The 15,007-nt window shown below is 34.1% G+C and overlaps 1 protein-coding gene across 2 annotated transcripts in view; it reads left to right on the top strand.

Annotated features, from left to right (window-relative positions):
• Nucleotides 1-3,365: 3,365 nt before the first annotated feature.
• Nucleotides 3,366-15,007, top strand: part of LOC116777654 (heme transporter FLVCR2) — a 29,633-nt gene continuing 17,991 nt past the window's right edge. The window contains exons 1-2 of one of the 2 annotated variants that reach the window (XM_032671325.2): nucleotides 3,366-3,726; nucleotides 5,478-6,045. In XM_032671325.2, the coding sequence (XP_032527216.2) occupies nucleotides 5,677-6,045 (369 nt within the window). In that variant the 5' untranslated portion in view covers nucleotides 3,366-3,726; nucleotides 5,478-5,676. Of the gene's footprint in view, nucleotides 3,727-5,477; nucleotides 6,046-14,079; nucleotides 14,720-15,007 lie in introns of those variants that run through there. The other variant, XM_032671334.2, reaches the window with a different exon arrangement.

Below are 15,007 nucleotides of genomic sequence, written 5' to 3'. Positions count from 1 at the left end.
TATGAAATATCAATTTAATTTTGTAATTAAATCCAGACGTTATAAGTATTATTTATTACGAATATGAGTTTAGAAAGAAAATAGATATACTTATTGATCATGAATAAATATATTTGCTTAGTACAATACCAGCTAAAACATAACGACTTCTCCGTTTTTCTCCCGTTCTCCGGATGGTTCGTGAATCATGGTCTACATCATCAGTTCCACAGACCATGCGACAATGGGTTATCACCTCAACTCTGTATTGAACATGATAGATAATATGAAATTAGACTTTTTAATGATACCAGTATTTAGATTCGAGATGAACAGTCTTCTGCACAATAAAGAGGTCGCCTTGCGAAGGTCGTCGATCAAGACATATATCAATATGGCAACGCGGATGACTGAATATTTAAGCAAAGCCTTAAGGACACAAAAACTTCACAGTGCAATGCTGGAGCGACATGTTTAATAGTAACTCTAGCAATTTCTAGCAATTTTAAGGCGGTAGAGCCCGGCTGTGGTCAAGTAACTACAGCTCGAACATGGGCTGGCTTGACCGGGGAAGTACCGGCCTCTCACGGAAGATCGGCTTGAAGTAGCCTTTAATGGCTGCGTTTCGTCCAATGAGTGAGAGAGCCTGTTGTCCTTTCGTTTTTCCTACTTCCTTCCTTTCTTTAAAAAAAAATGGATATAAGTATAAGATAGACATACATTTAATATGACCCGTAAAAATTATAGAGTTATTGTTAGAGCGAGTATAAAACATAATTTACATAACAATTTTATAATTATTACGCAAAAATAAAACATATGTGAACATCTAGGTTTCTGTTGAGATAAAAAAAGAAGCAAACATACGGTCGAATTGGGAAACCTCATCCTTTTTGGAGTCGGTTAAAAATATCGTAATAAATGTTAATGTTGTTTATCAATATAAGATTGACTTAGCGCATTATTAAGTCTTCTTACTGTAGGTATTAATAAATAAGAGCAAGGACATCGTTTATTGCAATAATTTTTTTCAAAATGGGAAGACGAAAATATAAAAAATATTACGATTCATATTTAAAACACTGTTTGGAGAACGAGAATGGTTTAGTATTTAAATATAACAGTGGATAGACTATCGCTAGCTTTACTTATGTGAAATACTTGCACAATCTCGCACATTTGATTGGGTTTCGATGTAAAATGAAAATGGATCATCTCGGGATATCCGCTTTGGACGTCCGTTGAGATAACCGAATAGGAGAACCGTCCCCTTCACCCAATTCCAATATTCAATGTTTAAAGTTACGTGATTTTGTATTTTTACCTATACTTTACACAGCTTATTGGACGTGCCGCATTAAATATGCTGCATTGCCGTCATATAAAACAAGTAGGATTAAAATCTTGTTGAAATTCAAATGTATCAAAAGCAAAACGAAAAAGATAATTATGGTAGTCTTAATACAATATTCAATATTTGCATTACATGTTAAAATATTTTGTTTCTCAAACTCATATGTATTAATTTTCCTGATAAAAACTCTATGTTGGTTTGGGATAACGTATTTTATAGAAGTCATATTCTTCCTCTATCTCGCTCTAATCGAATTAGTTGAAGACAAAGAGGCGTCAGAGTGTTTTTGAATCATACAAATTGGCCTCCGGCTCTGATCTGACCAAAGAGTTATAAATTATTTAATTATTTTTATATATTTTAGACATTGTCAGAGTTTCCGTCTACGTGTCAAAAATTTTCAGCTCTATTTTAAGCGTGAGAGGATAAATTAAAACGAGTATCTAATTCAATAAAGTATCAGCGATTTATGTGACCATAAATCAATTGACTAATATTCTCATAGGGATCTGATACATGATTTTTTTATCCCTTTCTAACTACATATAAAATTACAAAAAAATTAATTTATAATAGTTTTTACCTAATTTTCTTTTTGTAAGTTCGTTAGTTGCTTTTATAGCAAGATTATTAATAGATGAGGTTTACGAAAGTATTGTTAGTGTTCTTATTCATTATCAGTGTATCTATAATCTATTCACTATTGTATATGCAATGACAAATCAAAACATTTATTGTGTCGAGCATGATTCATGCATGCATGAGCATGAGCAGGAGTGAGAGCCCAACTCAGTCGGTTTGCTATTTAAGACTATATAGGACATCTGCACATAGCTCTATCGAGACGAAGGTTCAGTTTCTCATTAAAAAAACAGAATCTAATATCTGAATAGAAGAAACATTCATACAATGCTTTTGTGATTGAGTCATGGATGTCGCTGGTAGAATAAGCACGATGAAGTGGATAAGGACCGGCTATGACCTCATTCAGATGATCGATAGAGCCAGAACGTGGTTTTGATAAATATAGTCAAGGCCTCTCTGCAGCTTTATGGACAAACGATTGAGAAAGGTGGCGGAAAGACGGGAAGCGGCTTGATGTGTTCTGCCCAGGATCAGAACAGTTGGCACACCTGCAGTTGTAGTTCCCTAGCTCTAGTGCTGTAGGCAAAAAAGTACTTGCAAGTTCAGAAGCTACATACATATGCACGAATGATGACCGTCAGCTCGTTTTTATAATCAATTCGCTAAAGCAATAGTAATCATTTACATTATATCCATTACAATTCATAATATAACTTAAATACCAACACAACATTAATATTGAAAATTATAACTGTTTTGTACCTCAAAATGTAAGTTAAATACATATTTTCAACGTAGTAATTCATATAAGTGAGTGAAATGAAAAAGAAAACAAACGGAGATAATTCTCAGCATAACGAGCCTCATGTACGTTATCGAATGAGTCATTTTATATTTTTTATATTTCTACTTACTAAAAATTACTTTACTTGTAAATAATATATAAGATACATTTAATCTTAATATCCTTTGATGGTATTTCACATTTATTATATAGAAATTGTAAGAAAAAACCAAACTAAAACATTACTTGTAAAAAAAACAAACGTCAATAAAAATTTATCCACATTGCTATAATAGCTGGAAAGGCGCTTTGATTTTGTTTATTGCTCCCTTGAAATAAAATTTAACTAATAAATTAAGTTGTTGTTGAATTTGGAGTTGAGGCTAATAATCGTTTATTCAAAAAGACAGCTGAAATGCCTTAATTTAGGATTGAAATAAATAAATAACAGTACCAGAGATCTATAACATATTCACATGTTTTTCTAGTTCAAATAATTGTTCTATTTGCAATAATTCTTACTTCACTAAACCAGTACACAAAACTAGGTTTTTAATTATTATCAGTGAATATAAAAACCGTTGAGGAGATTTTAGCATTTTACTGTTACTTGCCTCATAGGGATGACAAAAAAGGTTTCGCGCGTGCGCTGTGTAGTCATAACTCAACGATCTGTCAGTCGCACAACATGCATAACCTCAAACCTCAAAGTAACCAAAACAGCAACAAATGATGTATACGTTTCTAAATAGTTTCTCGGTCACAACGCTATTGGACGATGGATCGAACCATCGTTGTTAAATTAAGAGTACTTAAAACAATTTGTGGCCAATGTTCGAGTGAGAATCAATGAGTGTCCGCCAACGTGATTTCGTCGAGTTTGTGTGTAAAAAGTGTTTTAAATATGCTGAATTTTTATAATAATATTATATAAACATTATTAAAACGCAGTAAAAAATAGTGATACGATTATTAAAGCGTACTTCAAGAACTTGGTCACGCCGCCGGGTAACATCTGTGATTTGTAAGAAAAATGTTTATTATTATATTATTTAATACCGTCTCTCTCAGTAGGAAAATTAAAATATAAATAGTATCGTAAAAGTAATTATTGCGTTATTATAACTACAGGAGTCGTAATGTATATAAACTGCGGTCTGTATTATCTTTATAATTTGTAAAGAAGGTAAATATAAATTAAGGTAAAAAGTTTTGTCCTTGTTACTCGTCGCCGTCCTTCTAAGCGTTTAGACACGTCACTTCTTTTCTTTATTTCAATTGGCGGTGGACCATCACACCACCTCACTGCATATATAAAAAAAAACAGTTTATTGTCCGAGTTTCCGACACAACTTCTCTGAATTATTTATAATTCTGTATTAATTTCATATCTAGCGAAATTGTTCTCATAGAAGAATTGAGTGTTATCGTAAACTTAATGTTAATGTGGTGTGTATTTCCTTTAAAAAAAACTCTTAGATCGAAATTAATTATAGCCTTGTAGACATATGCTTCCTAAATATATTATACATGCGTCAGATAATTTCCGTGTTTGTTTATTATTGACAATTTTATCAGTAAAATTTTTGACAGAACAATAAACATTCAAGTCATCATTTTATGTGAGATATGTATCAGAATGAGAATTAGGATTCTGCGAATATCACGTGCGGGCAAACATGAAGAAAAAATATATATTCTTAAGAGTTTTATTATTTATATAGTGTTCGCTAAAGGACCCTTTAAAGATTCGGTTATCACGAGGGGTCCGACCCTTTGAACCCTTCGTCCACCCTTTAAAAATATAGCTATTATATTGGCGCACTTCACGTTTATGATCTAAATCATACCATCCGTCACCACTAACCAGTATCAATAACTATGTATATATAAATTCCTTTCTATACTTTATCATAAATATCGATTGTGCACTATAATAAATATGATTCTGTTATCTTTATGAGCTGAGAGTACTATTAAATACAGACATATGTATAATGCTTATTTATAAAAAAAATTTATACGTGTACGTTGTCTCACTCTAACGATCGTTAAATTCAATAAAATTTAAATAATACATATCGTATTTAGTTATATACATAAATATATGTATATAAAAATATGCATGCATTTCTTATTAGTCGTGACAATTATATATATTTATGTGTTATAAGAATTTATAATTAAATTGTTTTAGTACCATGTTGATAATATTGTTTAATTGTGAGATTATAAATATATTTTTCATGTATTTTGTGTGTTTAAAAAAAATTTTCGTTAAAATTAAATTCGATCTGAAGGTCGGAGAGGAAATGTAGCAGAAAGATTACTCTGCTACCGACGCGACGGTCCATTGATTCTGATGCTGTACTAATCTCATTTAACGACATTAATGAAACGTCGCATTGCTCTTAAGTCATTTATGACATGACATATCTCATGCTATCATTAAAATTTATTTATTTCTATATAATTATTGCATCTGAATGTGTGGTATATCCAATATATCACGAGTAAACCAACAATATCTTCCTATCATTATCTTCAAGGCGTCATCTGACGTAATTTGACCTACATTATACATGGTTAGGTGTGTAGTTAATCGCTAATTGTTCAAGTTATTTTCCACCTGTTTTGATAATATTATTACATCAAACAGTCTCATTGAGAATTTAAACCCTCCTACTGGGAGAGACGTCGTGGACCGTTCAAAAAGAACTCTCATCCGAGCTATGACTGTCTCGCAAATTTATTAAATACTCTTATCTTCAACAGTACTGGCTGCCGAAAGACCTGCCATTGGCGCGATGAGAGACTGATACCGCTAATGCCGACTAATCTAATAGTATTAGAATTATCATCGACAACTGTGGACCAATATTACATCTGAGAGATTACTGCATATTAAACGAGTGTCTTACGATCGGCCTTCATTTAGATTTAGTTTTATACAAGTATATTAAAAATTTTAAAAATGTCGTCGAAGACTGAGAGCAGTGACTTGCCTAATGGTATTCACAATCCATGCGAGCCGATCAACTCCAAGTTGTTCCCGGGCGAGGATCCCGTCAGGCATGACGTCTCCGGGAGTGTCATGGATGGATTGATCTTGGACGTGAAGAACCCGAGTTACACCGTCTACAAGATAAGATGGTTCACGTTGGGGCTGTTCGTACTGTACTCGGCTTCCAACTCACTGCAGTGGACGCAATACACCATCATATCTGACATAATAGTTAGATACTACGGAGTCAGTAGTAACGTAGTGTCGTGGACCTCCATGGTGTACATGCTGACGTACGTGCCCCTCATCTTCCCGGGCAGCTGGTTACTGGATAAGACGGTGAGTACCGCTGATTACTACACAAAATAATCTGATGATCGTTCAAGTGTGTGTCTCTAAGTGTTTTATCTGCTACGTTTATTGTATATTTCAATTCATTTATCGTATTTCGAACAAAAGTGAATTTTGTTTATTACCTAGGTAACAATGAAAATATTTAGAAAATGTACGACGGCTCAATGTGGCAAGCTGAAAATACTTTTAATGTTTTTCTAAGTACTCTCCGTTCCTCTCTACACATCCTCGCATTCGATGGAACTACTGTGAAAAGCAGTGGCCCATTCTTCCTTAGGGATTTCTTCTATGGCATTTTCGTACGTTTTACCGCATCTTCGGGGCTCGTAAAGCGAATACCTCGAATTTTATGTTTCATTCTTCGGAATAAATAAAACCCTCAAGGCTCCCGGTCACGGCTGTATGGCGGATGCCTCATTCTCTCGGCACCTGCCATAGTCAGATATTCAACAGCCCGTTTTGTGGAGTGATGATTGTCGTGGTGAAGGAGGATCCTGCTTCGAGGGCGCTGCTGTCAATTTTTCCAAAACAACAGGCAAAAGGCGATTGACATACCAGTCTGTCCCTCCAGCTTCTAGTATAATTGTCGCAAAATAACCTTTCCGACCCAATAATGAGGCAATCATCTTTTTTCCTTGACTTCTTCCTTTCTTTACCTTAGTTGGCCGAATCTGGAGAGGAAACACCCAATGAACTGATTGTCTTTTGGTTTCGGGTTCGTAGCAATTTATCCAGCTTTCAACACCTGTGACGATTTTAAATACAGCATTTGAGTCACTACCGTTGAAGTTATCTAACATTTGGCGACACCTATCCATTGGAAGGCGTTTCTGGTAGTCGGTTAAAGTATAGAGAATCCATCTGGTACAAAGCTTCCTGACGCCTGAATGTTTGTGTAATATTTTTTGAACTTGATTCATACCAATGCCTAGGCTTGCCCGTATCTGCTGATAGGTCACTCTCTTATCTTCCTCTATCATGCGTTGCACAGCACTGATGTTATCTTCAGTAGTCGCTATTAAAGGACGTCCTTCACGCACATCATCATTGAGATTCCGTCCACGCTTAGACTCGTTAAACCAATTGTAAATTGTGGCACGAGATGGCGCTTCATTAAGAAATGCTAATCTCAGCCTATCAAAGCTTCGTTGTTCAGTAAGGCCACAACGAAAGTGATAATAAATCATTGACCGAAAGTTTCTCGCTTTAGGTACATTTTCACGTGTAACGAGAGTTTCAGATTTGCCGCCAATTCACAAAAACAAATGATAAATTAATGCAATTTACTACATTAGGTTACCAAAAAGTCTTAAAATTGAAATTCAAAAAAAAAATTATAAAAGTTTCTAACTGGCCAATTCTAAACATTTTCAGTGATACCCACGTATTAAGGACTTTAAGCCATACTCATTTTTTTTTAAATAAATTCTTGGCAATATCTCCATTGAGCTCAGCTGGTCTCATTAAACAATATAATGTTGACTGTTTAGGAATTATATATTATATTTTTATCGTAGCTTTGTAAATATACATTACACAGAAATGATATATCCAATGGAATTAAAAGGGTACTCGTGAAAGTCTTAGTATTTATGAAACATTCAACGATCAGAACTTATATAGACAGTAAATCTATGAGGTATGAAGACATTAAGCCACTAACACAAACATAATACAAGTCACTAGGAATTGAATATGCAACGACGTAACATAGTATTTAGCAACAGGTTACTTACAAATGAACAGAGAAAGATCTCGTAACAAAATTTTGCAGCTATAAAAATAAATATTTTGATGAATAACAGGAAGGAATAATCTAGGAATGTTCAGTACCAACCACACAAAATTATTCAACCATCCTGCTTCATTGTAATCATGCATTTGATATGATCAATTCAAATTCTCTTGTATCAAGCTACAAAAATCATAAGAAATAAAGAGTCGGTAATCTGTCACACGACCGGAGGATGTTTATCACTGTACCAGATGTGGTGATATTATCCGATAAAATATTTAACAACACTACACTAGATAATTCACATTACATGGAATTAAATTTATAATCATCGGTATATTTATGCCTGATGTATTGTCTTTGTCTCTGATACTAAGCGATACCATAGAATGAACTTCATCCGAGGGACCCGAATCGTGATAAGAAGCAAGATTAGTAGGATTGACATGTGGAAACACAATAAAAATAAGAATACACTGATCAAATATATACGTAAGAATAAAATTACAAAATCAGGTCATTGACCAGCGCTTCCAAACAGAGGGGGTACTCCTAAAATGGCTGTGGATTCTGTATAGATTTATTCTATTATATGATATGAATTCTGTAAAGAGTCTACTGAATAGGGCGTTAAATAGTAAGCACTTTCCTTGGCCCCGTCATCTTGAGTGTTATTCTGTAATAATGTAGTTCTAAGTACGCTAATATTGAGATTCAGCGATGTTTGCTACTGGGCCTAGGGTTGGGTCTAAACGCGTAATACTTGAAATTTAACATCATAAAACTTAAAAAATTATCATCTGTGATCTACACAGTACAGTACAGTACAGTACAGTACAGTACAGAACACATTACACAAATGTTTTAAGGATACATTAATTATTATTCAATATCAAACTTAAGGCATCGCGTTGAACCCGTGTCTTTTCGTGTGGTGTATACAGTGATTGTTTCCACACAAAGCAGTATCATTAAACGCCCATCTATCCCGGACCTTTCAAATCCCAGGAGATTGATTGTTTTCAGCTGTTTTTAACAACCTCCTACATTGTTCGTCCCTGGATATTAGTGAAATAAATGAATTACAATGTGCCACTGACGTACTCATAAATACCTTATAAGTTTCATATATTATTTAGTTATCTTTTACTTTACACGAAGTGTAGAGAAATGAAAAGAGATTTACAGTAAGTACAATAAACCTAATATTTTTTTTATCAATCCATAGTAAAAAAATAACTAAGAGTTAGATGTAGGTACGGTTTCCACAAAACACTTGAATGATTTTGTATTGTGCCAAATATTGAAAGTTTACACACGTCCCAATAAGCATCAGAAAGTGAAGCGAATAAAGGTGAGGTCCACCGGTTGAGCGACGTGGAGCGAGTCATCGTACTTAATAGGTTGGTTCAGATAAGGGTTGTGACGCTATCAGCTCGAGGGGTTCAGCTGACTTAGATACAATGAGACAGAAAGGTTGATGACAGTTTTAAGACACTCACATTACCCGCGTTTCACTCCGTAATTGTTTGTTGTTGAACCGTTAAAAACCGATTTATTTAATACATCTATATTAACAAAAAATCTAGACTCTTGTAGTTTTTACTATTAGTTTGATATTAGCCAGTTTCGATGAGGCCATCATTTTAATGTATCGTGTATTGCATGTATATTATAAAGGTGTACGGGTCCCACAGCCCAAGTTCCAAACTTCATAACTGAACGGAAACTGGAAGAAAGTCTGGAGCGGTTTCACGGTACTTCGCTAACTCTATTTCCGTAACTCAGTTGTGTTTCATTATCGGTTATTTCAAAGGCGGAAATTTATATATTATATTATCTATTACCACTCCATTGTGTGGAGAATGTTTCTCTCAGATACCGGTCACCGGTTTTTATCTGTGTATACTTTCCATCACATTTATATCCAAGACTAACCTAGACTAATTAGGATCTTAAAAGTGAAATCACCTTCGTATACCGAAATATCTTTTCCTCTCATATTTCTTATGGCTTTTCTACTGTTTCTCGGTCGGTCACAACACGTCATATTTCGCCGGCGTCAGGCGAACAAAGGCTTGATGTATTGCTGCAAACTGCTGCATCAGCTCGATCTCAATTGGAATATGTTATGAACACCTAAATTCGCATCCAGTCTTCAGAGCGCCAATCATACAATTATTATATAACTATTGCTTATTAAATCTACCGCTTAACGAAAAATCACACAACTTACTTCAGGAATGAGTCCGGATAATTTTCTATAATATTTAATATACTATTATTAAAATACATTTTCTTGTGTCGAATAAATTTATTTAGAATTCCCGTACCATTTATTCCATAGTTCGTTAATTTCCACGTATGTATATCGCGATAATTACCTACCTCGTGATTTAGATGGTGGCACCTGTCACGTACGAGCGAGAGACCAAAGAATTTATGATGCTCTGTTGGGAGCTGGGGTGGTAGTTTCACAGGGAAGTAAGCGGGCGGGAACTTCGAACGATTATGGCAAATTTTGCATATATACTCCATCTATAAAGGACTAATTTCTTGTAAGATCTGATTCGGTTTCTGAACGAATTGTGGCTAATGGTGTGGAATATTTAAAACTTCAATATTATCGCTTGGGATTTCTAAGTTTCATTATAAATAATACTTTGCATGTAACTAAGGTGGTATAATTTTCGTATTCTATAGTGTACGTTCTAATGTTATATCAATGAAAAACAAGCCGCGGGTAAATGATGCGAGTTAGATAAAACATGATTTATTTTTTAATATGTCGTTTCAACACTTAATAATACTTGAATAATGAATAGTTGTTAATCTTACATAAACGTTAATACATACGATCATAAGCTACGTGTTTAAAAATGTTTCCACGTTTATTTATCGGTTTAGATTACCAGACATAAACAAATGTTTCGCAATATTAAAAACACAATTAACATACCTGCTAAAACTAATTTAATCGATTAAATACTAATTTAATCGATGAACCACATTTTCGATAACTATAATACATAAGTTCAATTTATATTTGCAATAGGTAGAGAATAATAATTTGCTATGAATATTTCGGCAGGCGTTTATTAAATTTTAATCTATTCTAATACGATGTATGTATTGAACATAGTTTATAAAGTTTTCGTAAGATGTGATATTGTGACATTGTTTTGGTTAACGAGGTCATCTATTCACGGGGATGTTCTAAGTTTGAAGCGAGTTAAATAACATCACAAATGAAGGGATAGTGTTGCTTTAGCCGGTCTAAGTTCACAAAGTCCAGTGACGAAGACCGGCTCATAGTTTCTTTAGAAAACAATCTTCTTAATACAAGTAATCCATAAGCTTATCGTCTGGTCGACTATTATTTTTATGCTGAACTGATGACTGTATAATACGCTGTAATTATTTTTTTATAGTTTGATGTGTCTACTACATTTCCCACTATTAAAAGACTCAGAAGCATGAAACAAATTAGGAAAGTCCTTGAAAATATTAAAGTTACAAAAACATACTTTATCGAATAACGTCAAATGTGAATATCTTTAAAAAGATGCGTAAATTATTTAAGTTAAGTAGTTTTAAGTATTGTGGATCTCGTCTTGTTTAAGAAAATGAATAATATAAGACTCGTTTGACATTCGGTAAGAACAGGGACATGTGAAATTAACAGATAAATAATGTTACAATACTGGTGAATGCGTCATTAGCGAAAAGGATCTCGCGAACAATAGCTGGGGAAATTAAAGAAAGAAAATATATAACATTATAAAAATGTCTAATAACACAATAATCACATAGTGACGTTAGCGTAAAGGATGTATTGCACGTCTAAATGCGTAACATTATAGCGGGTACTACGAATTTATACAACTATTTATGTAATGCTATCTGGAATGGTGCCTTATTTATTTCTTATATGAATGAAAACATGTACAATTTCTGGAATAAAATCTAGTAAAAATAATTGCGTCTTACATAGTCTATCTAATAGTGACAGTCCCGTCATAATCGGAATAGCCGTATCGGAGCTTAGATGGAACATACAGACAGATAGACAGATGGAAATATTAAAAAGTATTATCCTGAAATATGAACTTAAAAATAGACACCCCCGTTTAATTTATTCGTCTGTACAAATTGGAATGTCTTGTTAATTCTTATTAAGTCTATACTTCAGTATTGATGCCGTCAACAATACTAAAATACAAGGCGTATTCTAGTACCGTATTGTAATTTCTGTGATTATTGTCTCACTTCCTTAGTTTCATTGTAATATTTGTCGTCCGTCGAGAACGATTCCCGCTCCAAGGTCTTGGTGGTTAGAGTGTTAACGGACGCTGGCCTTTTATTACTAGAGACCTTATTATATATTGTTTGTAAATACAAAGTACACGACCAAAGATCGTCTTCGTTTTGTGAGGTATGATATAAGGAGGAAAGTACCTGATTATAATAAGAACCTTTTCATTCACTCACTCAATTAACTAATACATTGATAACGTTACTTAATGTTTTATTTTGTATACCTCTTCCGTTCTTAACCTTATTTTTATTTTATTAGATCTTTTTGATGTTTGTGTATAATTGAATTTAAATAAAATTATAAATTCTGACGCCATAGTCACGAACAGCATTTTCCCAGTTACTGGGAAATCCTAATTTTGACAATTAAGAGTTATTTTTAATTTTCTTGTTTTCTGTGGACATAGATTATATTATGCACGGTCTTATATAAGGGCATTATGAAACATTTTTTTGGCATTCACTAAAAACCATTGCACGTTGAAACTTCTTTGACGCTTATCTTTTTGGTTATCATAACAAGATTTTTCCTTCATGCTCGTATTCCTGTTTGTAGATTAACACAACCATCGTATCTTCTTCATATCTAATGTTTATATAGAAAATATAACATTGTGTTAAACCTAATCACAAATTACTTCCATATCGCATATATTGACATACATATTCCATGTCGCACATATATGATTCTCACAAAAAGTGATCCAGTTTAAAATTAAGATCCAGACTAAAAAGACGTTTTTCAAATTTAGAAACAAACGTTAATATTTTCACGTTAAGTGAAAACAAAATTTTATTTTCAATTTTCTTTTGATAATTTCTTAGGGGGATAACATTGTAATTGATAAAACCCCCGATCAATTTCCATACTAATCAACGAAAAATGCTAATCATGTGTCCAAAGCAGGCAGTTCCGGTACAGAGCGACGGTGTGTCACCAACACAATACGGTTTTAAGAGTTACATTTCCTCATTTGTTAGAGGACGGTGCCACCTTCGCCGGCAATGTCGAGAAGAATTTAAATTAAAAATTTTACGCACATTTTAATTTTATCGTCACAAAATGATACCAGTATGAAAAATTTTGAATTGTTTTTGTTAAATAAATCGTGATACCTGTGTTGCCAATATTTAAAATTAGTTATGTTTTAAATTAAGAATCATTTTAAATATAATAGTGACTTGCTTATTCAACAGTTTTTTGATACTGACTTATAGGAAAACGTGTATTGCTACCAACACACAAAAAACTATCAAATATTAGCGGTTACTAGAAATAAATGTACGTAGTTATGTTTGAGACGAAATAAAATATGCGCGAAAATGAGGATATACTTAATTTGTTATGAATGAAGGTTGCATAAATACATATATTTTGCAATATTATACGTAGATTCTTATTTTTTTTTCTAAATTTATGTCTTATTTGTTTCTTAAATATTTTTGTATCTATTACTCTCATATTCTTTGTTAAGTTTTTAACCTCAGTAAGAGTTTGTATCCTAACATTGTCTACGAAACATTTTCTAGTGCTATTTCAATAACCTACCATATGTGTGAAGATTTATGAGCGGCAGACTCTTGACGTTGCGTGTTTACTATTTAGTGTGACGATGCCGACGTGTAGTAAGGATACCGATCGTCGTTTCTCTACACAAGTCCCCGTTGTGATGCGCGGTGATGCGTTTCAAATCTGATCCGAACAAGCGTAGCATCCAACCATTCATCCTTCCTGTTTGAGCACTACACACCTACACTACATACCTTATGTATTGTGCATTGAATTTGAACTTATATACCTATGATCTCATGGTATGTGCTTCATCATATAATAAAGACATAGGACACTTTTATTTACTATTCATAAAAGAAATTGAGTTGAAGCAGTGCAGTCGTTGTGATGGGTGCCTGTATTATAATCTTTGATATAAATATTAAAAATCTATTTAATTGTACTCAAGATTGTTATTATGAAGTAATGTACCGATCTTATGAAGTGTTCAGTATCTTATGATACGCGGAGGTTATCAACGCGTGCATTTTAACAGACAATTAGTCTGAGTACGTCACCGGTGTGCCGATGTTGCGAGGAGGGTGTAGGCTGGCAGAGTAGGGGAGGCAGCTCGCGGCACACTGCGAGGGAAACGGAAGCACAGTCCTCAGCGGACCGCCGAGCGCCTCACACGGCCCTCACCCGCAGCTCACACCGGCGCGGGAACACTGACAATAAACAGACAATAACGTATACAGAATATAAATATATTACACATTATAAGGTGCCAAATAATATATATAATGACGGATCTGAAGAATATGGAGGTATGCGGAAGCGTGATGGACGGAGTGGCCGAGAAGGGTGCGCTAGAATCCCCTAACAAGAAGACACCCGTGGAATACAAGGTGTTCCCCATCAGGTGGCTGGTCCTGTTTATATTCGTGCTGTACTCCGCCAGCAACTCGATGCAGTGGCTGCAGTACAGCATCATACAGGACGCGGTCGTGAAGCACTATGGAGTCACCAGCATCACGGTCTACTGGACCTCGATGGTGTACATGATCACCTACATCCCGCTCATATTCCCAGCCAGCTACTTGCTCGATAAGACTGTGAGTATATTATTGTGGATATACAATAAAAACATATACACTAAAAACCGGTTTAAATCTGTCAGCGTCGCAAATGCTTTGAACGTACAGGAAAATGTTTGTCAAAAAAATATACGTCTGGTAGTTTTCGAGACGAACAACATTTCTTATCACGAATTATTAAAAAGCAATTAAATACCGATTCGGAATTACACGACATTAAGAAAATATATACCATTTTATTTACTTCTTAATTTAAAATAATTTTATGTTAATTTTAAATATAAAAAATGATTCGTCTGCTTTCTC

The sequence above is a fragment of the Danaus plexippus genome, chromosome 6, assembly GCF_018135715.1.
Source record: "Danaus plexippus chromosome 6, MEX_DaPlex, whole genome shotgun sequence".
NCBI lineage: Eukaryota > Metazoa > Arthropoda > Insecta > Lepidoptera > Nymphalidae > Danaus > Danaus plexippus.
The sequence above is the reverse complement of the archived record's forward strand: the minus strand, read 5'-3'. Positions and strand labels throughout refer to the sequence as shown.